We start from the raw sequence: 26436 nt of genomic DNA on the forward strand, positions 1-26436 counted from the left end.
GGAGCCATGGGAGGAGCAGGGCCGAAGATTAGTCTTGTGGAGAGAGATCTTCAGCAAATGCTTTCAGCGCTCCGGACCAGATCTAAAGATGCTTAAGCTATTATCTTGGAACGTGAATGGAATGAACTCCCCACAAAAAAGGAAAAAAATATTTTATTATTTGAAGCAATTTAATAATGATGTTGTTTGCCTTCAAGAGACTCATATTAGGCTGCAAGACCAGAAGTATTTAGTGAATTCAAAACTGGGAACATTTTATGCTGCCTCTGATTTTGTAAAGAAAAATGGTGTGGTGATATATAGAAATAAAAGATTTTCAACTAAAGTTATAGAGGCAGATGACGCTGGTAGATATATAGCAATTCAATTTGATACAGACTTTGGTTCCATTTTGGTGCTAGGAATATATGCTCCTAACCAACGCCAAGAAAGTTTTTATAAGATGCTCCATTTTAAAAATTTTAGACTGGAACTTTAAGAGTATTCTAATAATGGGAGACTGGAATGGAGTGATTTCTCCAAAGATAGATAAGAGTACAAAGACGAAATTCACTACCAAATTACCAAAGGCTTTTTTGATTTACAAGACGATTTGAAATTAAAAGATGTTTGGAGGACGCAACATCTAAATGAGATGGATTTTTCTTTCTACTCAGATAGACATAAATCCTTTTCAAGGATTGATTTCTTTTTGTTAACACCGGATTTACTTCCTAAAGCCAAGAAATCCAAGATTTTCGCCAGGACACTTAGCGATCATAGTCCGGTGTGGTTACAAATTGAATTAGGGATGAGGCCAAGAAGGTCTTGGAGAGTAAATGAAAATTTATTTAGATATGAAAAAAATGTTGATGAACTTAAAAAACACATGAAGGAATTTTTCAGTTTTAACATGAATAAGGGCACTCCCATTGAAATAGTTTGGGATGCAAGTAAAGCTTATATGCGTGGGGTCCTGATACATATGAACTTTAAACATAAACAAATTAGACAGAAAAGGAGAATGGAATTGGAAGATGAAATAAAACGCAAGGAACAGCTGCTTATAACAAACCCGAATGACCAGGCGCTCCAGATGGCGCTAAAGCTGTTGAAAGATCAATTTCAGATGCTTATAGCAGAACAAACAGCAACTAATTTACAATTTGCTAAACATAACACCTTTGCCAACGCTAATAAACCTGGTAGATGGTTAGCATATACTTTGAGAAGGAATATGAATGACAGAATTATTGATAAAATTGAGTTTCGAGGGAAGATGGCATATCAACAAGAGTTGATTAAAAAATCATTTGTGGACTATTATACTAAGCTATATGTACAGGATAATATACAGAATAAGTTAATAGATGATTTTTTGGAAGGAAAAAGGGTTGCCAAAATTTCTGTGCTTCAAAAGGCAAATTTGGAACGTCTTATAACCGCTGATGAGATCACTTTAGTTATAAATCAACTTAAATTAGCTAAGGCTCCAGGGACTGATGGTTTGACTGCAATGTATTATAAAACTTTACAACTGGAAATGATTGAATATCTTACACAACTATTTTGTAATATACAACAAGGAGGTAAAATACCTCCCTCATGGAAAGTGGCTTTTATCTCATTGATACCTAAAGATAAAGAGGGCCCTAAGAAACCAGAGGATTACAGGCCGATATCTCTTCTGAACACAGATTATAAAATATTTGCTAAGGTACTAGCCAACAGATTGATGCCGGTTATTCAAGAGATTATTCATCATGATCAAGCAGGATTTATTGAAGGCAGACATATGAAGGAGAATGTAAGGCAACTCATAGATTTAATTGACTATCTTGATAAGAATAAGCAGATCTCTGCAGTGCTGGTTTTCTTGGACGCAGAGAAGGCCTTCGATCGAGTGAATTGGAACTTTCTAACCAAGACTTTGGAAAAGATGGATATGGGACCACGATTGCGGCAGGCGATTGGAGCAATTTATCAGCAACAAAATGCACAACTTATTATTAATGGAAATTTGTCAACAACTTTCGAGATACAAAAAGGCACAAGACAAGGTTGCCCATTATCCCCATTGTTATTTATTTTAACTTTGGAAGTCTTGTTGAATGCAATTCGGGACTCAAAATCCTTAGATGGCATAGCTATCAGGCAAAAGGAATACAGAACTAGAGCATTCGCCGATGATCTGGTTGTTACCCTTTCACATCCTTTGAAATCAATAATCCAGATGAAAAATATCATAATAGAATTTGGCATGGTGTCTGGGTTTAGACTAAATCCAAACAAAACGAAAATGATGGTTAAAAACATGACAGAGACTCAAAGAAAGAGACTTGTAAGTTTAGCTGGTTTTGAAATAGTTTCTAAAGTTAAATATTTAGGAATACAAATTTCAGAATCAAATACAAAACTTTTCTCAAATAACTATGAAGTGTTGTGGCAAAAGATACAGAAAGATCTTGAAGCATGGAAAAAGTTACAATTGTCTTTGCTTGGAAGGATCTCAGCAATTAAAATGAACATTCTACCTAGATTTATCTTTCTATTCCAGATGATTCCGGTGCTTAAGTCAGATAAAACCTTGTTAAATTGGCAAACAACATTAAATAAATTTGTTTGGAAGGAGAAAAAACCGAGAGTAAAGATGAAGATTATGCAAGATACACGTGAAAGAGGCGGCCTCAGACTCCCAAACCTTTGATTATATTATGAAGCTGCGGTATTAACGCATGTAGCAGATTGGTTTGGGAAAACAAAAATGGAATTGCTGAATATAGAAGGCCATGATCTTGTTCTGGGATGGCATGCATATCTTTTTTATGAAGACAGGGTAGATAAAGTGTTTAACAACCATGTTCTCCGAAGTGCCTTGAGAGAATATGGAAGAAGCACCGGCCCAATTGGGATTATAAAATACCGCTTTGGTTGGATCTTGCAGACACCATGGGGATTATGAATATTAAGTCACTCGGGGGTTGTTTATATAAAGATGTGCTTATTGCTGATGGGGGCGAATGGAAGTTAAAAACTTTGGAACAGCTGTTGGAAGAAGGAATTACTTTAAATTGGTTACATTACATACAGTTACAGAAGAGATGGGAAGAAGATCGTAGGGTCGGTTTTATGGATAAAGAAGTGGAACTGATTAAGCAGATAAAAGAGACTGGTCCAAAACAAGTTAAAAGAATATATAATGTACTGTTAGAAAGAGACTCAGAAAGTGAATTGGTTAAGGATTGTATGATTAAATGGGCTCAGAATTTTGGTGAAGTGGTTATGTTGGAAACGTGGGAAAAAATATGGGTTCAGAATGTTAAATTTACACAGTCACAGAATTTAAGGGAGAATTTTTATAAAATGTTTTACAGATGGTATTTAGATCCTAAAAAATTATCATGCATGTACCCAAATGTTCAACCAAAATGTTGGAGATGCGGGTGTCTAGATGCTACCTTTTTTCATGTTTTGTGGACTTGTAACAAGGTGAAAGCTTTTTGGATAAAAATATGGTGGGTTATGCAGAATGTATTTAAGAAAAGAATACAATTCACTCCGCAAATGTTTTTATTGGGTATAGCTAAGGATTTTACCAAAGGGGAAACAAAATTGGCCTTGTATATGGTCACAGCAGCTAGGTTGTTGATTGTGCAACTTTGGAAAAAAGATTTTTTACCGACAATTGATCAATGGATTCAGAAGGTGGCGGGGTTCGCTGAAATGGCAAAAATTTCAGCTTTCTTAAAAGCTCAGAAACAGGAGGATTACACACAGGAATGGGCAAAATGGATTGATTATATACAGAATAAATACCAGACTAGGAGTTATTATGTAGCCTTTAGGTAAGAATGTTTAGACCGATAGATGATCAGAGTAAATAGTATATGGGATGTTTGGAATTGTTAGAGTGGTATACAGCGGAAGTCAGGGGGGTGGGTTTGTGTGGGAGGTGGGGGAGGTGGGGGAGGGTTAGGGTGGAGGGTGGGGTAATATATATGTATGAATAAATTAGAAGATGGGATTAATGAAACATTGTTATGCTAGGAGAAATTTATATTAAGAGTTATAGATGTTAAATTAGCTTAGAAAATGGGATCAATGTGTTATTATTAATCTAAGAGAAATTTATATTGTGTTTGTTGGGAGGAGAGGGGTTACGAGTAATCTATTTTAAGATGGGGGGGAGGAGGGGGCAAAGTATTTGGTATAATATTTGAAAGTGAATTTTTGTGGGGGGGTTGGGGGGGTATAGCATTTGTATGAGATTTATATTGTATGGTGGGGGGGTGAAAAGGGGGGAAATTGTTTGTACAAAACTCTTTTAATTAAAAAAAAAAGATATATTCCAAATGTTGCCACAACCAGTTATTTGAGTTAACTTTACATTACCCTCAAATGGTTCCTGACTGTTTTGACAATCATTGAAGAGTGTTTTGTGATGGATAACTTTGTGAGCAGCAGATAAAAGTAATGTTTTGTTTTGGCTGGTGAATACATGTGGTAGTTCAGATTTGATTTATTAAAGATTTATTGTGCAGTTGTGTGTTGGATGCTGTGTAACCAGGCTTGTGGACAGTGCAGTAGATCTGCTCCAATCTCTCAATAGGCAGGAGCAACGGCTGATTCAATAATAACAATATTAAAAAATAAATCTGCTAATGCTAATCCCAGAGCAAATGCTGTTTATTTTCTCCATACAGAAGGTTGAAAGAGGCTGCACTGGGATACAATAGAATCTTGTCTAGCCCTTTACTGTGGCTTCAGAGAAAGTTGAAACAGGTTGTAGCAAATTCTAATATTGATTTTGTATATTGGTTCCAATTCTTAGCTAAAAATATTCCTATTTCTTTAATCATTGCAAAAGTTAATTAGCTTCTTCCATGTCAAATCAGATGTCAAATCTGATTTACACACATATTGCTACTGTCTTAAATGTACAGGGTTTTTTAAATTGCATATGAAGAAAACGCTGTTATAATAGGGACTCCTATTTTTCATGCTAATACATATTTCAGTTAACCAGAGATTTGTTGGTTAATATTTGCTTGTCAGAAACATAGAGTTGTTTCTTTTTTCCTTCTAATAGCAAGCTGAGGAGGAAATTTCAAGAGTGTGATGCAGATAAAATGGCTGTCATGGCAGCTATGTCAGTTCACGGAATGGTTGCTCTGATGGGCATCCCTTGTTGTATCCTTTTACAAAGAGGACACTGCCTACCAAGGATGCTATATGATATTTCAATTAAATTATTGCTACAAAATAATTATGCTCGTATATGCTGGTGCAGCTTTCTTTTTAATATTATTAAACTAATTATTTAAAAAATAGATGAGGCAAGTCCGGACAGAATATATAAAGGCCCACTGCCTGGCCCAGTGTAATGCACTGCTTCCCAACCTTGGCCACATTGGAATGTATGGACTTCAATTCCCAGAATACTAAAACAATGGCCATACTGGCTGGAGAATACTGGGTACTGAAGGGCAAGGATCAGGAAGTTGATAAGGTGGGGAAACACTGCAAAGGAACCAGAAGTCAAGCAAACTAAGCTGTAAAGCAATACCTCTGTGTGTCACAGATCCTGTTGCTTTGCCTTCATGTGGACAAAGGAGATACTTCCCCTTTTTTAGCTGAATTCATTATGGCATAGATATAGTACTTCACCCAGATGGACTTCTGTGTGTTTGATGGGCCAAATTCTATAAAGTTTTACTGCTCTTCGGTTGAATGTGAGTTGAAGGCCCAGTATGGTAGAACGAGCCAGTGGAATAGCTCCAGTTTCCTCCGGATTAATTTGATTTATTAAATTTATATACCACCTGTCTCACTATCTAGAATGACTTTGGGAGATTTAGAATGGCACAAAAGCATTAAAACTAAAATACAGGTTAAAAATCAACAGCATTGTTGGGGTAGGCTTTGGTCTCTCAAACAACCAACCACCTCCACAGAGCCAGGTTTTAAGACCTTTCCAGAAGGCCAGAAAGGTGGAGGCAGATCTCCCCTCCAGTGGCAAGATGTTTCAGAGGATGAGAGCCAGGCAGAGAAGGCTATACAATACAATACAATAGCAGAGTTGGAAGGGACCTTGGAGGTCTTCTAGTCCAACCCCCTGCCTAGGCAGGAAACCCTATACCGTTTCAGACAGATGGCTATCCAACATCTTCTTAAAGACTTCCAGTGTTGGGGCATTCACAACTTCTGGAGGCAAGCTGTTCCACTGATTAATTGTTCCAACTGTCAGGAAGTTTCTCCTTAGTTCTGGGTTGCTTCTCTCCTTAATTAGTTTCCACCCATTGCTTCTTGTTCTACCCTCAGGTGCCTTGGAAAATAGTTTGAAATAGTTTCCCTCTTCTTTGTGGCAACCCCTGAGATATTGGAACACTGCTATCATGTCTCCCCTAGTCCATCTTTCTATTAAACTAGACATACCAGTTCTTGCAACCGTTTTTCATATGTTTTAGTTTCCAGACCCCTAATCATCTTTGTTGCTCTTCTCTGCACTCTTTCTAGAGTCTCCACATCTTTTCTACATTGTGGAGACCAAAACTGAGTGCAGTATTCCAAGTGTGGCCTTACCTTATAAAGCGGCATTAACACTTCACGTGATCTTGATTCTATCCCTCTGTTGATGCAGCCTAGAACTGTGTTGGCTTTTTTGGCAGCTGCTGCACACTGCTGGCTCATATTTAAATGGTTGTCCACTAGGACTCCAAGATCCCTTTCACAATTACTACTGTTGAGCAAGGTACCACCTATACTGTACCTGTGCATTTTGTTTTTGTTGCCTAAATGTAGAACCTTACTCTTTTCACCATTGAATTTCATTTTATTAAATAGTGCCCAATGTTCAAATTTGTCAAGATCCTTCTGTATCTTAAGCCTAACTTCTGAAGAGTTGGCTATTCCTGCCAGCTTGGCTCTTCTCCTCACCCTTACTACCTGAAATTCCTCGGCTGATAAGATCTGTACAAGGCCTCTACTGCCAGAGTGAGTGGGGCAGGCTCATCCCATTGGGTATATATGAATTATAGAGCTCCAGCAATTCATTGTCTTAGTTAGCAATTGAGGCACAGAATTTCAGGGTTGTAGGAGATGAAGAAAGGAAGGAAGAGGCAAGGGACATTATCAAGTTAAGATGCTTCTTTCTTCTGCATAACAAAAGGAAGTTTCAGAAGTAGATAGAAGAAAAAAAGAAATTGATGGATTTTGCGCCCTATAGAACGGCATTTTCTTCTTGTACCTATATACAGCTTTTGGGTGGGAACCAAAATTTTGGATGGGTGTCCTACCCTGCAGAGGTTTACAGCATGCATTTATTCCTTAAAAATCTCCAGGCCCTTTAAAAATGGGCTTTGGATGTAATTTGGTTGTGGAATGAAACCCTGAACGTGCCAATCATAGTACAGAACTGATGGCATTAAACATTGTGCATTTCTGCTATATAATAGCTGTTCTGCAGTTGCTACTTGTTCAATGTGGCTTCTAGTGTTTGCAACAGAAACTGGGTAAACCTATTTTGATCCTATTGTAAATTAAAGGCTAAGAATGAAATCTTGCAGTTTTCTTAATTTGATTTTCCATGGCTGTGCTCGACTACAACTTCTGTAATTCTCAAATCAGTACACTATAGCTAGCAGTGCACGACATACGTACTACTAGGTTGAGGAAAGTTGCATTGTATGAGTGGATTAACAGTACATGGGAATTCAACCCTGAGCTACAGATACTCTCTTTTATTGGTACATGGAGTTTTATGTATTAAAGTACTGAAACTCTAGAAATTGGAATGAACAATTTCTAACACTATATGCTGTATAAAATAACCTGTGACTTGTTTACTGCTAACATTTTATTATGCCAATAATAATTCTGAAGTTTTGGAACTGTTGGAAGAAATGTCCATCTGGGTTCAGTTCCAAGTGGGGAAAAAGACACTGGATTCATGAAAGTTGCTTGGAAAGAAGGTTTATTGATGAAGAGGATCACATGCCTTGAAGATCTTGGGCGAAGAAAACGGGAGGAGATGCTAAGAGTGCCTAGGTTTTATGCCCTCTCTGGGCTTTTGAATTTGAGCTTGTATTCTGATTGGTTGTCAGACTCCCATGGGGCCCTGCAGGGGTAACTTTATAGGTTGTGTTTTGAGTATCAACCTTGGTTGAGCCTTGCTGGCTGATGTAATCTTCCAGGTGCCATGTGATGAGTTCTGTTGCTAGATGGGTAGAGGGCTAATCCTACCTTTGTTGGCTCTTGGGTGAGGACATATGCCAGGGGTGTCCAAACTTTTTGCAAGGAGGGCCAGATTTGGTGATGTGAAAATGTGTGGGGCCGATCATTCAGCCTGACATTCTTTGAATCCTTAACATTAAATGCGAATTAACTACCGTATTTTTCGGAGTATAAGACGCACCAAGATTTTGAAGAGGCAAATTAAAAAAAAAGTTTTTGCATTCTCCCAAAAATGGCCCATTTTTCACGAAAATGGGCCTTTTTTTTAAAGGGCATGAATAGCCTTTAAGAGGCTTCTAGAGTGCTCCTGGGGGCTAGGTGGGGCAAAGTTGAGCAAAAAATGGCCCGTTTTTTGCTCATTTATGCCCTCCACAGCCCCCAGGATCACTCTGAAAACATCCTAAAGGCTATGCGCAGCCATTTTGGTGAAGGGGGCAGAGTTTTGGGAGGCAAAAAATGCTGTATTCAGTGTATAAATAAGGTGCACCCAGATTTTTAGCCTCTTTTTTGAGGGGAAAAAGATGCATCTTTATACTTTGAAAAATACGGTATTTTATGAAAGACTAAACAAATAACTCCAGTGGGGAGAAGAGGCTGCGGGCCGCTTGAAATTTGAAAAAGGGCCACATTTGGCCCCCGGGCTGCACTTTGGACATGCCTGACATATGCTTATAGGTGGAGGAGGAGCTTCCGGCAATGGCGGTCGCCTCCTGAAGCTCCGGAATATCAAGGAGCGCAGCGATGGGCGGAAAGGATGTATCCGACCCTCATTTCCATCTGAGGGTCGGGAGTCAGATAGCATGACCACCCTGGCTCATTTTCGACCCATTTGGGTCTGCCAGGGTGGGTCAGAAGACTGGCTGGAAGGATAGAGAGCAGATGATGTGCGGAATGGGGGAGAGAAACCGGCAACGGAAATGGCGGCGTGTGTGTCAGCGACAGCGGCGGCGGCAACGTTTGGAGCGCTTTGAAGCATTTTGGAGCGTTTTGAAGAGAGCGGCTAGTAGGAGGAATTGTGAGGCTGGAATTGTGAGGCTGGAAGGAAAGAGGCTGTGGTGCTGGCGAGGAAAGAGACTGGTGAGCTGGAGAGCTGGAGAGTTGGAGATCTGGAAATGGCGACGTTTGTGACAGCGTTTTGGAACGTTTTGCAGAGAGCGACAGGAAGGAAGAATGTGAGAACGGCAGGAAGGAGGAATGTGAGGTTGGATGGAAAGAGACTGGTGAACGGGTGAACTGAGAGGTTTGGAAGGAGTGAGCTGGTGAGCTGAGAGGTTTGGAAGGAGAGAAGGAGAGACTGGAAGGAGAGTGAGGAAAAAGGAGAGAGAGGAAAAAGAAGAAGTTGGAAGGACACTGGAAGGTCACTGGAAGGAGAGAGGCTGGCTCCAACAGCAGCCGCTGAAAGAGTTGTCATGGATGCCAGTAACATCATTAGGACATTGGGTGAGTCCCACCAACATCTGGATTTGAGGTGGGAGTCATGAGAGAGTAAGACTGGAATGGAGGTTGGGGGCGGCTGGGGGCGGCCTGGAACACCGGAGGTCACCGGAAGCCCTATATTAGGGCTATGGGTAGGCCACAGGGATGTTTAGGCCAAGACCATCTGCCCCCCAAGAACATTGGCCCCCTCCCAATCGGGAACTCCATTCCTTAAGAACTCCAGATTGCCATCTTTAAACTCTCTCCATGAACTCCCACCCACCTAGGACCACCTAGGATCATCTACCCTTTGGACCATCTCTCCTCCACCCAGACCACCATTTGGACATCTAAGAACTCTCTCCCCTCTTTTTTTTCTATGACTGACCATTTACCATCTATAATACCTTGACCCCATCGTGTTTTTAAGATTCTGAAGATTATTTATACGAGGCTTGACCTGCTCCGCCTGCGGGAGACCCCCCTCTCGCAGGCATGGCCCTTGACGCTTGCAAGGGCCTGCCTTGATGACGGGTTTATAGACCCCGAGAGGTGGAAGAAACGGAGGCTTAGGGGTTTTTTAACTAAATGTTTTTTATCCTTTTTAGGGGACTCCAGGGAGGGTTTTAGGGTAGGAGGGGAGGGAAATCTGTCCAGGAGGAGGGCCAGTGCCAGGCGAACAGGTGAGTCCAGGAGGGAAGTGAGGGTGGTGGAGGAGGGGAGGGGAAAGAACGTTCCAATAGAGGGTTGTCTTATTACATCGGTCGCGGGGAGGGGGAGATGCGAGGACAGGAGAAGACCACAGCGTCGGTTGGGAGACCGTGGTTGTTGGTTACACCCGGTCGTTTGTACCAACCCCCGCAACCTAGGTGGTCAGGAACTACAGAGCCAAGGCCTGAGGCTGATGCTCTGCAATGCAAGGTCCGTGACCAACAAGGCCCCCCTCATTAATGAGTTGATCTCAGAGGGGGAGCTGGACCTTGCAGGGATAACGGAGACCTGGTTGGGCCACGAGGGTGGTTTACCCCTTGTGGAAATGTGCCCGCCGGGTTTCCGTGCATTTCATCAGCCTCGAGCCCTGGGTAAGGGTGGTGGGGTGGCGGTAGTTATACGGGAATGTCTAGAGCCGAGGGAGTTCACTGTACCTCAGATACCCGGATGTGAGTCCCTTGGTGTGAAATGGGGCCCAGGGAGGCAGTGGGGCCTGCTGATTGTATACTTGGCTCCTCGCTATACGTCAGCAGCCCTGCCCGAGCTCCTCGAGCTGATCTCAGAGACGGCAGTTGAGACCCCCAAGCTTGTGGTTATGGGGGATTTCAACTTGCCGTTGACGGGGGAAGCATCCGAGGTAGCTCGGGAGTTCATGGCTTCCATGACAGCCATGGACCTGACCCAATTAATTCAGGGCCCCACACACGAAGGTGGCCACACTCTGGACCTTGTTTTTATATCTGAACAGTGGGCGAGTGATCTGGGAAGAGGGGATGTAACCATTACTCCCCTGTCATGGTCAGATCACTCATGTCTCCGGCTGGACTTCCCTGGCGCTTCCCCCCACCGCGAGGAGGCGGAACCAAACTGTCCAAGTTGGTACCGCCCCAGGCGCCTGATGGAACCGGATAGGTTCCAGACGGAGCTTGGGCCATTCCCTGTAGCCCTGACCCGCTCTCGCTCCAAGAACCTAGTGGCCGCCTGGAATAGGGCGGCTGCTGGGGCCCTGGACCGAGTTGCGCCTTTGCGGCCTCTCCTGCGGCGACGACCCACCCGGGCTCCTTGGTTCACCGAGGACCTGAGGGTGATGAAGCGCCATAGGAGACGCCTAGAGGGCAGGTGGAGGTCTTCACGCTCCGAATCTGACCAAACACAAGTAAGAGCCTATTTACGGACTTACCTTGTGGCATTAAGAGTGGCCAAACGCAGACATTGTGCCACTCTTATTGCGTCCGCCGATAACCGCCCTGCCGCCCTGTTTCGGGTGACCCGTGCTCTCTTATCACAGAGGACGCGGGAAGCCCCTCTACAGGGCAGAGCAGAGGAGTTTGGGGAATATCTGCAGGACAAAATCGCTCAAATCCGAAGCGGATGGACCCCCTTCAGTGGACCAGAGGAGCCGCCAACAGTGAGTCTTGTGAGACCACTCTGGGAGGAGTTTGCGTCTGTTGCCCCCAAGGATTTGGATAGGTTGCGTGGACGGCTGCGACCGACCACATGTTTAATGGACCCGTGTCCCTCCTGGTTGGTACTGGCATCCTGGGAAGTGACACGAGGCTGGCTACTGGGCCTGGTGAACGCCTCTTTGAGCAAGGGGTCCTTTCCTGCCGCCTTGAAAGAGGCGGTGGTGAGGCCCTTACTCAAGAGGCCTTCCCTTGACCCGATGGAGCTAGCTAATTATTGTCCAGTCTCCAACCTTCCCTTTTTAGCGAAGGTTGTAGAGAATGTGGTGGCACAGCAGTTTCCACGACACCTTGAGGAATCCGAATATCTAGACCCACACCAGTCCGGCTTCCGGCCCGGACACAGCACGGAGACGGCCTTGATCGCGTTGGTCGATGATCTCTGGAGGGCCAGAGATAGGGGTTGTTCCTCTATCCTGGTCCTATTAGATCTCTCGGTGGCTTTTGATACCATCGACCATGGTATCCTATTGCGCCGGCTGGGGGGGATGGGAGTTGGAGGCACCGTTTTGCGGTGGTTCGGCTCCTACCTCTCCGACCGGACGCAATGTGTGTTGGCAGGGGGGCAGAGGTCGACTCTGAGGCCACTCACTTGTGGGGTGCCTCAGGGGTCGGTCCTCTCGCCCCTTCTGTTCAACGCATATGTGAAGCCGCTGGGGGAGATCATCCGTGGTTTCGGGGTGGAGTATCATTTGTACGCTGACGATACGCAGCTGTACATTTCCACCCCAGACCACCCCAACAAGGCTGTCGAGGTGATGACCCGGTGTTTGGAAGCCGTCGGGGTCTGGATGGGGGACAACAGACTCAAGCTCAACCCCTCCAAGACTGAGTGGCTGTGGTTACCGGCACCCCGGTTCAGTCAGTTGATTCCATCGCTGACCATAGGGGGCGAGCAATTGCCCCCTGTGGAACGGGCGCGCAATTTGGGCGTCCTCCTAGATGCCCGGCTGTCAATGGATGACCATGTGGCAGCCGTGGCAAGGGGGGCGTTCCACCAGGTTCGCCTGGTGCGCCAATTGCGCCCCCTACTGGACCGGGATGCCCTACGCACGGTCACTCATGCACTGGTGACGTCTCGGCTGGACTACTGCAATGCCCTCTACATGGGGCTTCCCTTGGGACGCGCTCGAAGACTGCAGCTAGTCCAGAACGCAGCCGCGCGGGCTATTTTTGGGAGTACTAGTTACTCCCACGTAACACCGCTCCTGCGCGAGCTGCACTGGCTGCCTGTGGTCTTTCGGGTGCGTTTCAAGGTGTTAATCACCATCTTTAAAGCGCTCCATGGCTCAGGACCTAGGTACTTGCGGGATCGCATCCTACCACACACTTCCCTGCGACCGATTCGCTCTCACAGGGAGGGGCTCCTCCGGGTGCCGTCCACTAGGCAGTGCCAACGGGCGACACCTAGGAGTAGAGCCTTCTCTGTGATGGGCCCAACCCTCTGGAATGACCTCCCCCCCGATATCAGAACCACCACCGACTTTCTCTCCTTTCGACAAAAACTGAAGACTCACCTGTTCCGTTTAGCCGGCCTGGACCATTCATAACCTCATCATACCTCTTGGCAAATATATTTTAATTGGGTAATTTTAATTGGGTATTTTTTAAGATTGTTTATATACTGTTTTTATCTGCTTTACCTGTACAGTGTTGTATTGCCTCCTCTTCTATGTTTTTTATATTTGCATGTTTGTAGTCCATTTTATCTATTTCATTTGACTGTACACCGCCCCGAGTCCCTTTGGGGGGAGGGGGTGGTATAAAAATCGAAATAAAGGTAAAGGTAATAGACCTAGCTATCTCTTTATCTTTTAAGTGTGTGACATCTGCTGTGGGCAGAGGTGGGTTGCTAATTTTTTTACTATCAGTTTGGGTGTGCACATGTGCAGAAGTGTCCGGGCGGGTGGGCGGAGCCTCCCACCACCACTACTATTACGGGTTTGCCCAATCTGAGCCGAACTGGCAGCACCCCAGCTCTGGCTGTGGGCTATTGAGGAGGGTGGGGGCTATTAAGAGTGAGTCTGCTTCCTGCCTAAAAAAAACATATTTCTCCATTTCTCATCCAGGGAAATATAATATTCTGCCTTTTTAATATTTCCTAGAACATTTCACTTTTCTAGGAGAGGGGTGGGTGCTAACTTCCTACAGAACCATGGAGTTGTGGGTGTAAATTAAAACATTGGGCGGAGGCACAGAGGCAAAGGCAAACTATTTGTTAACCTCTGATGCAATTAAATTAAAGTGTTGGTCTAATCCCAGAAAGGACTAGACTAGGTTGCCCAGACTAGGTTGTCTAGACTAGGTTATCAACCATGACCTTTGGTAGATAACTGAGAATCTCCATAGACACCTAGACTAGGTTGAAGCCCTACCTGCCTCACAGTGAAAGATGACTGGGTGATTTGTGGCCAGCCGCTTTCTGGCATCTAGAACTTTACTGTGGAAAAATGGGAAAAAAGGATGCTCCTGGAGGAAAAGCAGGCTATAAATCTAACTTAAAAATACATAAAGCCACACTGAAAGGAGTCCTGCTCTCTCACCGTAGCTTTATTTAGTCGCCTTTCCCCTCCCCTTTCTAGGATGTAATTTGGCTTCCAGGAAAATGCAAAGGATGCGCGGGAGTGCCGGGATGCCCAACCTAACCTCCTTTCAAGGGGGCCGGGGCTATTCCAGGATTTCTCCCACACGCTGGGGTGTTTGTTTTTTTTAGATGAAACCCCAGCGCTGCTCTTTACGCCAGTTAACCCGTGCAAGAGTGCCTTCCTCGGGAAAAGGGGATGTAGCGCAATAAAGGAACGAGGCCAGTAGACCATGGGAAAGACCATGGTGAGTGAATAAGCCTTAGCAGAGGGGACAGTGGCGGAGTGGGTGGAAGGGCTCCGTACCCGGCCTGGAGGGGGCGAAGGGCTGGGACGCCCAAAGAGGAAGGCGATCGGAGCGGGGGCGAGCGAGCGAGGCCTCCGCTAAGCTGTTCTACCCAGGAGGCTGGGCGGAGCCGCCGACAGAAGAGGAGGAGGAGGAGGAGCTGCTGCTGCTGCTGCTGCTGCTGCTGCTATTACTTCGCAAGCCGGAAAATCTTGTTCTTGCCTGCAAGCGGCCGAAGATCCACGCGGATTGCATTGGCAACCGGACGCTGGAGGGAATCATGATACGACTGGGGTGTTTGGGAGATGAGTACGTGGGCAGCGGGGAGGGTTCAGGCAGCAACCAGGGAGAAATGGGTGGGAGGGTGCGGGGTAAGGAGAAGGGAGGTCCTGCGCGAGGGCTCGGAGGGCTGGGCTGCGGGCGGGATCCTTGGGCCGGTTGCAGGGTCTCGGGGCTTCTCTGCCACCGGCTGAGAGAAAGGCCAGGAGCCAGCCTCTCTCTCTTTCTCTCGGGGGCTCAACTATGACGACGCGTTCGTGCCGTTCGCTTGGCAACAATATGGAAGTGGTTTGCCATTCGGTTTCCCGCGATGTTTGTCCGACCTGTTCCAGTCCAGAGCTCGTCTCTGCTGGTTTTCCCGGTGGCATTCTACCCGAGTAGAAACCTCCGGGACGATGGCGCTTAAGTTGTTCGTTTATTGATGTGGTTTTTTTGGGGGGGGATGAGGGTGATCAAGAAGCACGAGGCCAATTTGCTCCGGCTAGTTGAATAGAACTCAGTTCGGGGATTGTTGCCCTTCTGGACATCTCCGGATGTTAACAAGACAGAAAGAGGCAGGGTTCAACCTCCATAGGTGATGTGAGAAGCTGCTTTCCTGTTTGTAGCGCTTAAGGCAGTGTTTCTCAACCTTGGCGACTTTTAAGTCCTGTGGCCTTCAACTCCCAGAATTCCCCCAGCACTTAAAGTCGCCAAGGTTGAGAAACACTGCCTTAAGGGAAAGTGAAAGAAGAAAAAGATAAAGAAGAGGGAGGGAGAGCAACGCTCTCAGAACCAGAAGTAGAAGAGGGGTGCTCCTTGTCATAAAAGTCCATATTCATACCTGTGAAGGGGAGGATACATAAATGAGACTTTATTTCCCAAGGGAATCACCCAGACGCTTGTTTTGGGTTAAATTAGTAGCTCTAAGTTGCTCAAATATCTCTAAAAGGAGAATAGAATTTGGTCAGGTGGGTGTGAATAAGATTAAGGAAGGTGGTGGGGGGAGAAAGAGTTTCCTTGCTTTGGTCCTGGAAAGTCCAAAGGGTGAAACAAGGAGTGCTGCAGAGTTCAGTGAGGTTCAACTCAAACATGATACACAGGGCAAAGCTTAGTACTATCCCTCCCCTGCGAGCTAAATTGACACCATTTTGTGGGGGTGTTGGTTAAAATATGAGCCTTGCAGTTCTGTGTAGATTTTAGCAACCCCCTGGAAGTTGACCCTTACTTTAGGCAATTAAAAACGGTTTTTGCCAGCAGACAGGCAAAAGAAAAAAAAAAGAGGAAATTCTGCCTTGCCCTGCTCAGGATTTTTTTTTACATAAGAGTTCTGCTTCCACAGTTAGCTATTAAGTTTCATGTCACTAGATTAGACTATAGTTTTGCATAAACCTCTGAAAAGTATCCAGCAGTTACAGTATACACTATGTTTAATGAAAAGTGTAGCTACAGATGTCCTGGGGTAAGAAAATTCAAAGGCCTTCTGTAATATTGCCTTGAGAGAGCTGCCTCAATTGTCCATAAGATGGGCATAACTTGCAGGTTTGATGAGACACTTTAAAAAAAAAAGTATTCAAGATGAATTTAGTTGTAGTTCAATTTTTAATGGTTTGGTATTACATGAAGTGGCCAGCAGCCTAAAACCATGAAAATCATACAAGATGGTTTGATTGATTTCTGTTGTCTGTATGTTATGAAGGTTTTATTTTTATATGTGTGCTTATTGGTGTAGAACTCATGGACTGAGTATTGGGGGGTCATGCAGGAGTTTTGTCTTCCTTGGGTTGATTCTGACTGCCATTTCTGATCTCTGTAGTTTGAAGGGTACATGTGACTAACCCACCTCAGACTCCCTCACCCATTCTGCTACCTCAAGAGCCTAATAACATTGGATTTCCACTGGTTCTGGACACTCTCAAGGGGCCATGAGACTAGCAGGTGAGCTCTGGATGGGAGAGAAAAGTGACAGCAAAAGGCAGCCCTTCAGACAGGAAAATAATAGCTTTTAGCCACTGACATCCAGTAGCCCTTTAGAGCATTTAAGCTTCTGGGATATGTTGGGGAAAATTGTAGCCACTACTGGATGACACTCTAATGTAGCAGTTGGATTCAGTCTTCCTCCAGGGTTTCTTTTTTGGCTTTGCTTTGACCTGACTTCATTTTTCCTAATTGTTTCAGGTCCTCTTCGTGTTGTTGTGATTGTCTTGACAGCAGGGCTGACCTGGATCCTTGTCAGCATCTTGTTGGGGACCCAAAGCAGTTTCTCTCGCCTGCAGCAGTTCCTCCTCAACAGTAAGAACAAGGACACTAAGGGGAAGGATGGAGGAGTGCTAGGACATAGAACAAGTGTTCCTTTACAGCAACAACCATCTTTCCTATGCATGCTGACTGTGCTTTGCTGTTAGCTAGGGATATGCAGTGCAGTGCTTCAAATCCAAAGCAGAAAAGGTGGGCTAACATATTTCAGCAGTTGGAAAATTTCAAAAAGCTTCTTCTGCTGCTGGGTGTGGATGTGGGTGGGTGTCATTCACAGATTGTTGTGATAAAGTCTCAGGAAAATGCACAATTTAGGTAAGGCATTGTTGACAAGATGAAGTAAGATGCCTTGCAGTAGACAAGCATGTTCTTCATACTTCGTTTTTTCCTGCTTTGGATCTGAAGTGCTGCGTTATCTTATTCTCTTGGCCTTCATTACGTTCAGCAGAATGTTCAATAGGGCATCAAAATACTTAGAAGGATACAAGAACTTTTAGATAGGCCTTTTCTGATCTAAGTGCCCTCCAGGTGTCTGGGCTTCGGCTTCCAGCCAGCATGGTCATTGCTGAAAATTTTGAGAATTGACATCCACATATATAGAAGTTGCCTAATTTGGGAAATATCTCTGCACGGCCATTAGATATGAAAGCTAAATGAAATCTTCCTATTTGAAAATATAACTCCAAGTACTATAGATAACAAAGAAGGCCGGTCACCATTGGATTGTCAAGTCACTGAAGAAATCCATGAAGAAAGCCATACACTGTCATGATGATTGTATAATGAATTATAGACATTGGCAGTTCATTGGCAGTTTGGGCCTCTTTTTATATTATACAGTGTCCTGGACTAGCCTTGTACCTGCAAATAAGTGAAACTAAAGCTGTGTTAAGGTGCCCCTATACCAGGGGTGTCCAAACTTGGGAACTTTAAGACTTGTGGACTTCAACTCCCAGAATTCCCCAGCCAGCCTGGCTGGGGAATTCTGGGAGTTGAAGTCCACAAGTCTTAAAGTTCCCAAGTTTGGACACCCCTGCCCTATATCTTATGTGCCAGTTTTACCTGAAATTAGAACAGAAATTTGGATCAAAGCGGAGAGAATTCAGAGATCCCAGCCGAGATCTTTCATAATTTACTGAGCACAATTTATTATGTGGTCAGACTTAATTATCCTAAACTTTTAATTTTCCTTTAATAACTAACCCCAAAAATTACATCTGAATACCCACTTCCACTTTTTATTCCAGTGTATTTTAATTGTTCCCTGACTTCACCTGGTCTATGTGATGCATGCATTTATTTTGCTCAAGGGCTTATTGCATTTATTTTTGCAACAATTTCATAAACCAGGCTCAATAGAAAAAAAGAGACAGTGTAAAATAATTGAGTGAGACTGAATAATGATTCAGAATGTGGAACCTTGGAGCGGTTTAGCAAACCTAATGACACCTAATGCTTTTAAGTTTAAGCCACAATTTCAGATCAGTCAGAATGTGGCTCATTCTGCGCTGAAGTATTGAAGAATGAAGGAATCTTTGATACTGGTTCTTGGGTGCCTCTCTGTCAGTGCTGGCGAACCTTACACGTGTGTGTGCGCGTGTGCACGGGCCAGAAACCAGAAGAGCAGCCACCTGGTGCGCATGTATGCACCAGAAACCAGAACAGCAGCCACTCAGTTCGCACATGCCAGAGGTGGGTTTCTACCAGTTTGCACCGGTTCAGGCAAACCGGTAGTGGTAATTTGTCCTTGGTCACAGAACTGGCAGTGACCCAGGCTGGCCACGCCCCTGAACTGGTTCCCCAGTGGCCGCTGCCATTGCTGGCATGTTTTTTAGTAGTTTTTCACATTCTTCGCGCATGCGCAGAACAATTTACAGTGAACTGTGTGGAAAGCGTGCACGAAGTGAACCGGTACCAACGCCGGTAGGAACCTACCCCGGCACATACGCACCGGGCGGCCGCTCTTCTGATTTCCAGTGCTCCTAAGCACGTGAAGACCAGCTGGCCGGTGCACTGGAACCCAGAAGAGCAACGGGTGATAGCTCGCATGCCCAGAGAGATGGCTCTGCCTGCTATCGGTTCGCCAACGCAGCTCTGTATCTTTGAGGAGATGAGTCAGGACATTAATTACAGTTTTCAAACAAGTCATGAATCGCATCTGTTTAAACCAGACTAAACCTTTTAGCACGGAGTGATAACTCTACACTTAATATCTTGCTGATGCTACTGTTTCTTTGCTTTCTTGCAGGTCCAGAGAACACTCCTGCCACAGGTAAGATGATTTGGCTACATTTCTGCACCGTTCCTACCAGCCTCCCCCAACCAGGTGCCCTCTCCCTTTGTTCCTAGTTAGCTGGAGTAACAGTTTGCAAGCAATACATGTGTAGAACAGACTTCTCTAACCAGGTGGCCCTGAAATACTGAATATTGACTTCCATCATCCGTAACTATCTTATTGCTGGTAAACAGCTGAAATAAATGCCAAGACAATCCATTACAAGTATCTTTAACTTACGACCAAATAGATCCTGGAATTGCGGGTGTTAAGTGAGATACCTAATCTAATCGCTTTGCTCAATGATGACAATCCTGGCTCCTGTTAAAGTGATGGGTCATTAAGTGGACAGAGCAAAAGAGCCCCCCTCCATATGCAAAAGAGAAATCCAGTGGCCTGGTTGAGGGAAAAAAATAAAAAGAACCCCTCCAGTCTGCCGCAGGAACTCCTCGTCCCCCAGTGCATGAAGGTGGCAGCAATTCCAGTTTTCTTTGCCAGCTTTTCCATTGATCTTTTGGGAAAGCTGGCACAGAAGATTGCAAGTGGGGATCACATGATTGTGGGGTGTTGGCAACAAGTTATAAGTGTGAATTAGTAACTTCAAGAACGAGTCATAAGAAGCTTTTTAAAAAGTTCATCATAACTGTCAACAGTCATTAAACAACCAGTTATAAGTCAACACAGTAGTGTTTTCACTATGCTGCTTGCCATGGCTAAGAGAAACAACAAAAATGATTAACAATTGTTCACAGTTAACAGAAAATTAAAGAAATGAAAGAGTTCTGGAAGTCAACAAGTCATTTTGCCCAGACACCCTCCCTAGCTGAGGAGTATATGATTTGGCTCATATAAGGAAGAGTAAGTTAGCAAAAAGCAGACAGAAGTTATACAGTGTAGGGCTGGACACAAGGCAAGCTTGCATTGGTAACTCTGCTTTCTTGGAGAAACCAGACTGGCAATAATCCTAATCAGATATCTGGTAACAAATTTCAGGTTTTTTGCTGCAGTGTAACTGCTGAATCTATAATCTGATTACAGGTACCACATTATAGGATAGGGAAAATGACACATTTCCCCCATACCCAGTGAGAAGTGAATTTTCCATAGCCTGAATGCGAGATAAAGAGATTACATATAAAGCATGTTTCTATTTGCTGTATATAGAATGTGATGGTCTGGTTCCCAAAATTCTCAGTTAACATGACCAAACAGAAAACAAACACAAAAAAACCCCTAAGGAATTCTGAGATGGAAGGCAGGTAGAGGAAGGCTGGTGTTAGACATTGCAAGGACCGGTGGGAAGCCAAGATCCCATGCCATTGTCTGTCTTGTCTGTCCTGGCTTTGTGTCTCTCTTGCTATCCCTGGAATCCTGACTCTTTATCCATCATTGTCAGATTTGGACAAGATCAGAGTGGTCTCGGCAAAGAATTTTGCAGGCAGCCGCAATAGTCATCGCAGTGAGTTCAGAGGAGTTGAAAAGGAATTGGGGATGCAGGATAGCATAATGGACTTCCATGTAGAACTTTTAAAATGTTGGTCTTCTTGTCTTCCCCTTTGCCCTTATTTCCCAGAAGGTCCCTTGCTCAGGTAGGAAAGATGTCCTTCCTGTTTCTTTTAATTCTTGAATATAGGAGGCTTTGTGTGTTTTTCCTGATTTGTAAGGTGATTTTGGCTGGGTGGTGGAGTAGACTTCCCTCTCCTCAGTAGGTCCTCAAAATTCTCCAACTGCCCTGGCACCAGCTCTTCTTAAGCTGGTTTGAAAACTGTCTTTAAAGTCCTTGGGGCACAGAAAGTTGAGCGTAGTACCCTGGTGCTTGTGCTAAGTCATCACAGTTAAAAGGGGAAGCATTGGTATGATCCTTGGAGTAAGGGCAATAAGAAAAATTGTTAGTCCATACTAATCTGGAAGTATATGCAAGATAGTTTTCCACTTTGGTATACTTCCGACCAGGGACTTGAAAATCTCACCTTTGCTATCTTTTCAGAACCAAGGCCAAAGAAATACAAGTGTGGCCTCCCTCAGCCCTGTCCAGAGCATTCGTTTGCCTTCCGGATGACAAGCGGTGCAGCCAATGTTATTGGGCCCAAGATCTGCCTTGAAGATAAAATGTGAGCCAGGCAAAGTCTTGACAGTTGGATACACTTTTGCAAGTCCATGGGACTGACTGTACTAGACCCCTGGATAGTCTCCTTTAAAGGATCTCATGTGCCTTTTATTTCTTTCAGGCTAATGAGCAGCATGAAGGATAATGTAGGGAGAGGTCTGAACGTTGCCCTGGTGAATGGTAAGATAGACTTAAGAGAATGCGTATGCTAAAGTTGCATGATTTTATAATGTTAGACAGGCACTAAAGCGGCTCCAGTCATGGAGGCTCTGAAGTACTGCTTCAAAAGATGCTCACCTCTTTTCTCCAATATATCTAGTGTTGGTTTCAGAATCCATAATATTTGACACCGTGATTTGGTTCCTAACTATTTCTTTGGCTAAGGCCTTCATTTGGGTGCACAATGTCATAGTGGGTGGGATGCTGGAATAATGAGGAAGGGGAGAGATGCAAAACTTCTAAAAAGCAGAACAAACAAAATGGAACACTTAAAAATACCTTAAGATGGAAATGAAGTGCACTAGTAGATGTCAACGATATGATGAAAGGATGATAGGGACAATGTGCCAATTGCCCACTCAACAGGCTGGAGAGTAATGTAAATGTGGCCACTAAACCTGCTCTGCTTTGCTTTCAGGTGTGAATGGAGACTTGATTGATGCTAAGTCTTTTGACATGTGGGCAGGAGGTGAGTATGGTAATGGAAAGGATTTGGTATTAATACATAGAATATAGAGTGATTGGGAGCAGGGGTCTCCAATCCCCGGTCCATGGACCAGCACCAGGCGTGGCATGGCAGAAACTGGGCCGCGCAAAGAAGCGAAGCCCCATCAGCAGGATGCAGGCAGTATACAAAACCACACCCCCTCTGGTCCACAGAAAAACCTCTCTCCATAGAACCAGTCCCTGGTGCGCAAAAGGTTGGGGGCCACTGGTCTGGAGAGAAGCTGAGGCAGTTCTCTGGAAAAAATGAAAGGATGCTGTAGATACAGTATATAAGGAAAGCTGAGCTAAGCTTTCCTACCTTCCTCACTCTAACTCTTCTCATCTCCAGATGTGAACGAGCTGCTAAAATTCATCCGGTCATTGCATGAAGGGACATTAGTATTTGTTGCGTCTTACGATGATCCTGCCACAAAGTAAGTGTTGAATGATGTTCAGCTCAAAAATGCACGGATTCATGTGATCAAATTTGTATTGACATATAAGAAACATTTGTATGTACACTGTAGCATTCTCCCACTCAGGATTCCTAGCAGCCAATACTGGGAAGTTACCCTGTTTCCCTGAAAATAAGACCTCCCCAGATAATAAGCCCAATCGGGCTTTTGAGCACATGCACTAAAATAAGCCCTCCCTGAAAATATTGCAACACAGCAGCAGCCATGAGGTGACCAGGCTCTCTGTCTCCTGCACCTCAAAAATAATAAGACCTCCCCGAAAATAGGGCCAATCGCTTATTTCGGGAGTCAAAAGAAAATAAGACCCTGTCTTATTTTGGGGGAAACACAGTGTGTAATGTGAAAATAACATGTATCCAGTGTGGCTAATAGCTATTGAGAGCCTAAACATACATTAAAGCTTTTTAAGTTGGCTTTAACTTAACCACATCCTTTACATGCAATTTGAATAGTTAACAACACAATAAGGATTTCCTTTTGCTTGTTTAACATAAACGTTTACATCTACTGGTTCTTGTAGACAAGCAGTCAGAAGTCATATGAAATTAAAAGTTTTACAAGTGTATATGCCATCCCTTTAATATAAAAGTCCACGGGCATTTAAAAAAATATGTTACATAGCATATGCATATACCAACCAGAGCCTGTAAAGGAGATGGGTGGTTAAGATAAATAAATAGCAAAATCATGAGACAAAAGTTCCATTAATTGGGAATGGTTCCTGTATGTACATAGATTGATGTTTGATGAAAATGCTGTTATCAGATGGTGGGCAGATATGAATAAATTCAGGAAGGAAGATACAAGGCTCAGAAATGTTGAGCTTTGTTATCATTTGCCTAAGGGGGGACAGCTTTTGTCATTTCAGGGCTGCAGAAGGTGCTCCATAAAGTTACGGGTTTATGTGTCCAAAAGTGGGCAAAGCTAAAAGTCAAAGTGGGCCTGAAATTGGAAGGGATGTTTTAAGGAAATTGGCATAGCAGTTTAGGACATCCATTTTGCCCCTTAAAATCTCCCCCCGGGCTGCTCCAGGCCATGAAAGGGGTGCTGATGCAGCCCAAAGGTCCAATGTCTAATATCCCAATTTAAGAGCAAAAGTCAGGTTGCCAGATCTGACCAAGAACAATTTTGTGCTTTTAAGAATTGCCCAGAAGATGAAATTGGAGCAGCTCCTTCCATTGATGGAATGGGATGATGATGATGGAATTGATGAAATTCAACATAGGTGGAAAAGGAATCCTGATTGTAATTCTTCACTTTGGCAGCCTTTTGGCATCTTTCTCTAGAAGAGGAGAGGCAGCTGTTTTTCTATCTTCCAAAAGTTGTGCTCCTGTCTCTTGTGAAATCAACAGTCTAGAAGGGCTATTTCTGATTAGCATCCTACGGAGGAGACCTGTTTCCTTAGAAATAAATCTCTTCAAGTTTGAGATTGGAATCTCCCTCACAAAGCATATAAATAGTCACTTGGAACAATATGGAGGAAATCTATTGCTCCTTGAAAGAGAAACGTGTACTTCTGTCAATCGCCCAAATTGGAACACAGAGAATATTTCCAGTTATTATAGACACAGATATATATGCTGGGGAAACTATTCCAAATCTTGTCCCAAAGGTGTTTTTTCAAAAGGCAACTGGACTTTCTGATTTTTCTTTGAATACATTTTCCTTCTCATTCAAGAAGCTTCTTCAGCTCTTCAGAAGAAAAACCAGAAAGTCCAGTTGCCTCATGAAAAGGCAATCATGACCTGGATGGCTGAGAAGCTCCATATTCCAAATCTTTTTTTAAGCCATTGCTTTTGATTTAAATAAGAAGGTTAGTGGGAGTGAATGCGCAGTAGAAAGTGAAAAGGAAGTTGCTTTAATCCACCCAAAAAGTACAAGAAGGAAGAGGAAATCAGATGGAGTAAAAGAAATGAACCGTAGAGAGGTTTTTCCACAATCGTCTTCTCTGCTTCACTCCAGAATGAATGAGGAGGCCCGTAAAATCTTCACAGAATTGGGCAGCAAATTTGCTCGGGAACTGGCCTTTCGAGACAGCTGGGTGTTTGTTGGAGCCAAAGGAGTGCAAGACAAGAGTCCCTTTGAGCAGGTATTTGGTTCAGGACCTTGGAAGGTCCCCAGAGTCAATTGAAATAATCTCTGAAAAAGAGGCCAGTTCCCATGCAGACCTTACCTTTGCTCTTTTTGCAGCATATGAAAAACAGCAGAAGCACCAACAAGTATGAGGGCTGGCCCGAAGCCCTTGAGATGGAGGGATGCATTCCGCAACGAACCACCGAAGTCCTGTGAGGCTCCATTTTCTTCAAACCTTCAAGTGAATTTTCTCATGGGGATAGGAGAAGAAGTCTCCAGTCTTCCACTTACTGTTGTCTACCCTTATTGTGGCAGCTGCCTTTTTCTCCTTCTCCACAGTGGCCTGTTTGGTGGTGCCTTAATAAGGCCAACCAGTTGCCCTTTTCAGAAAAGTTTTCTCTGGACTTTGGGAAGAGAGAACGTGTAAACAACTCCTTATTGCTGGATCAGTTCTCACTTCCCTTCTCTAGTGCCTTACATTTTTCCCAGGTGAAGGGGCTAATCCTCCTTTGCCCTCTTCCTCGCTATAAATTTGCAGAGCCAATTGATTTCCTCTACTGACAACCGGTCTGGGGGTTTTATTTGTGATAATTTAAAGCAGGAGGAAGAACTCTTGGGCAGGGGGAGTAAGTGGGAGATACCATGAAAAGTAGGAAGGTCCCCGCATTTCTATATCTCCCACAACATGCTTCTATCATGCCTTCTTTACACATTTGCACCTTTCTTTGATCCATGCACACCTCAGTCATACATGCATTCTTTGCATGTGTAGAATCCCTGCACTGCTCAGCTGAAAAGCATGGATGTCAAAGGAAGAGGCTCGTATTCATGAGGTTCTGTCAAAGGAACCACTCTGAATCAGAGTGTCTATTTTAGCACCACTGCTATTCCAAAGGCACCCCCTTAGTTTGCTAAACTTGAGAAATGCCCAGTTGCTGCTTTTATGTAGTGTAATGGTGCTTCAGTTTTGAGAGGGGACGGGGTGAGGACTGAGTCTTTCATTCATCCTTTTGCCCACGTTCACTTTTTTTTAATATAGAGTGTAGTGAAGGGAATTCAAGCTGAACGTTTCCATTTGCCCAACCGTTGCTGAACAGCTTCTTCAATAAATATTGTATAAAACAACTGAGGTTTGTTATTTGAAATGGTTGCTGCCTGCCCCGAAAAAACCCACCTGGTTCATCCCATAGGAATCTATAATTGAAGACAACGTGTATGCACTTGTTGAATTTTCTATTGCAGTTTTATCTACTACTACTGCCAGCATTTTGTCCATTGCCAGTTGACCTATCTATGCACCAATTCAGGCACTGGCAGAGTTTTCTCCTCTATGACGTACCATGTGAGCTTTGATGCTCTATTTTTAGATGTTTTACTTCTACCTCTCTTTTACCTCCTTTCCTTACAATGCGGGGCGGAGGGAATCATATGAGCATTGCCAGATTACAATACTTGGAAGGCAAGAGAAAAGACAATTGCTAGAGTGTATCAACCGAAAATTTAAAAAGCATCTGCATTTTACTTGACTTTTTATGATCATCGCTCGTCATTGATCTTGCCTCCCACCCCGATGTATCTGATTGATTTGAATTACATGGCCAGACATCTACAGAAGTGACT

The 26436-nt window shown here is 44.1% G+C and overlaps 1 protein-coding gene across 3 annotated transcripts in view; it reads left to right on the plus strand.

Annotated features, from left to right (window-relative positions):
• The window catches only part of LOC309391057 (protein FAM3A-like), a 31559-nt gene extending 5618 nt beyond the window's left edge, over window positions 1-25941 (plus strand). Inside the window, exons 1-10 of one of the 3 annotated variants that reach the window (XM_081951114.1) lie at window positions 14405-14630; window positions 16741-16862; window positions 17103-17216; window positions 19429-19452; window positions 21443-21566; window positions 21684-21742; window positions 22200-22250; window positions 22617-22701; window positions 24619-24832; window positions 24934-25941. In XM_081951114.1, coding sequence (XP_081807240.1) covers window positions 16850-16862; window positions 17103-17216; window positions 19429-19452; window positions 21443-21566; window positions 21684-21742; window positions 22200-22250; window positions 22617-22701; window positions 24619-24832; window positions 24934-25032 — 783 coding nt within the window. In that variant the 5' untranslated portion in view covers window positions 14405-14630; window positions 16741-16849 and the 3' untranslated portion in view covers window positions 25033-25941. Of the gene's footprint in view, window positions 1-14404; window positions 14631-14821; window positions 14979-16740; window positions 16863-17102; window positions 17217-19428; window positions 19453-21442; window positions 21567-21683; window positions 21743-22199; window positions 22251-22616; window positions 22702-24618; window positions 24833-24933 lie in introns of those variants that run through there. The other 2 variants (XM_081951113.1, XM_081951115.1) reach the window with 2 other exon arrangements.
• The last annotated feature ends 495 nt before the right edge of the window (window positions 25942-26436 follow it).

The sequence above is a fragment of the Natrix helvetica genome, assembly GCF_964273705.1.
Source record: "Natrix helvetica genome assembly, chromosome: 1".
NCBI classification, from domain to species: domain Eukaryota; kingdom Metazoa; phylum Chordata; class Lepidosauria; order Squamata; family Natricidae; genus Natrix; species Natrix helvetica.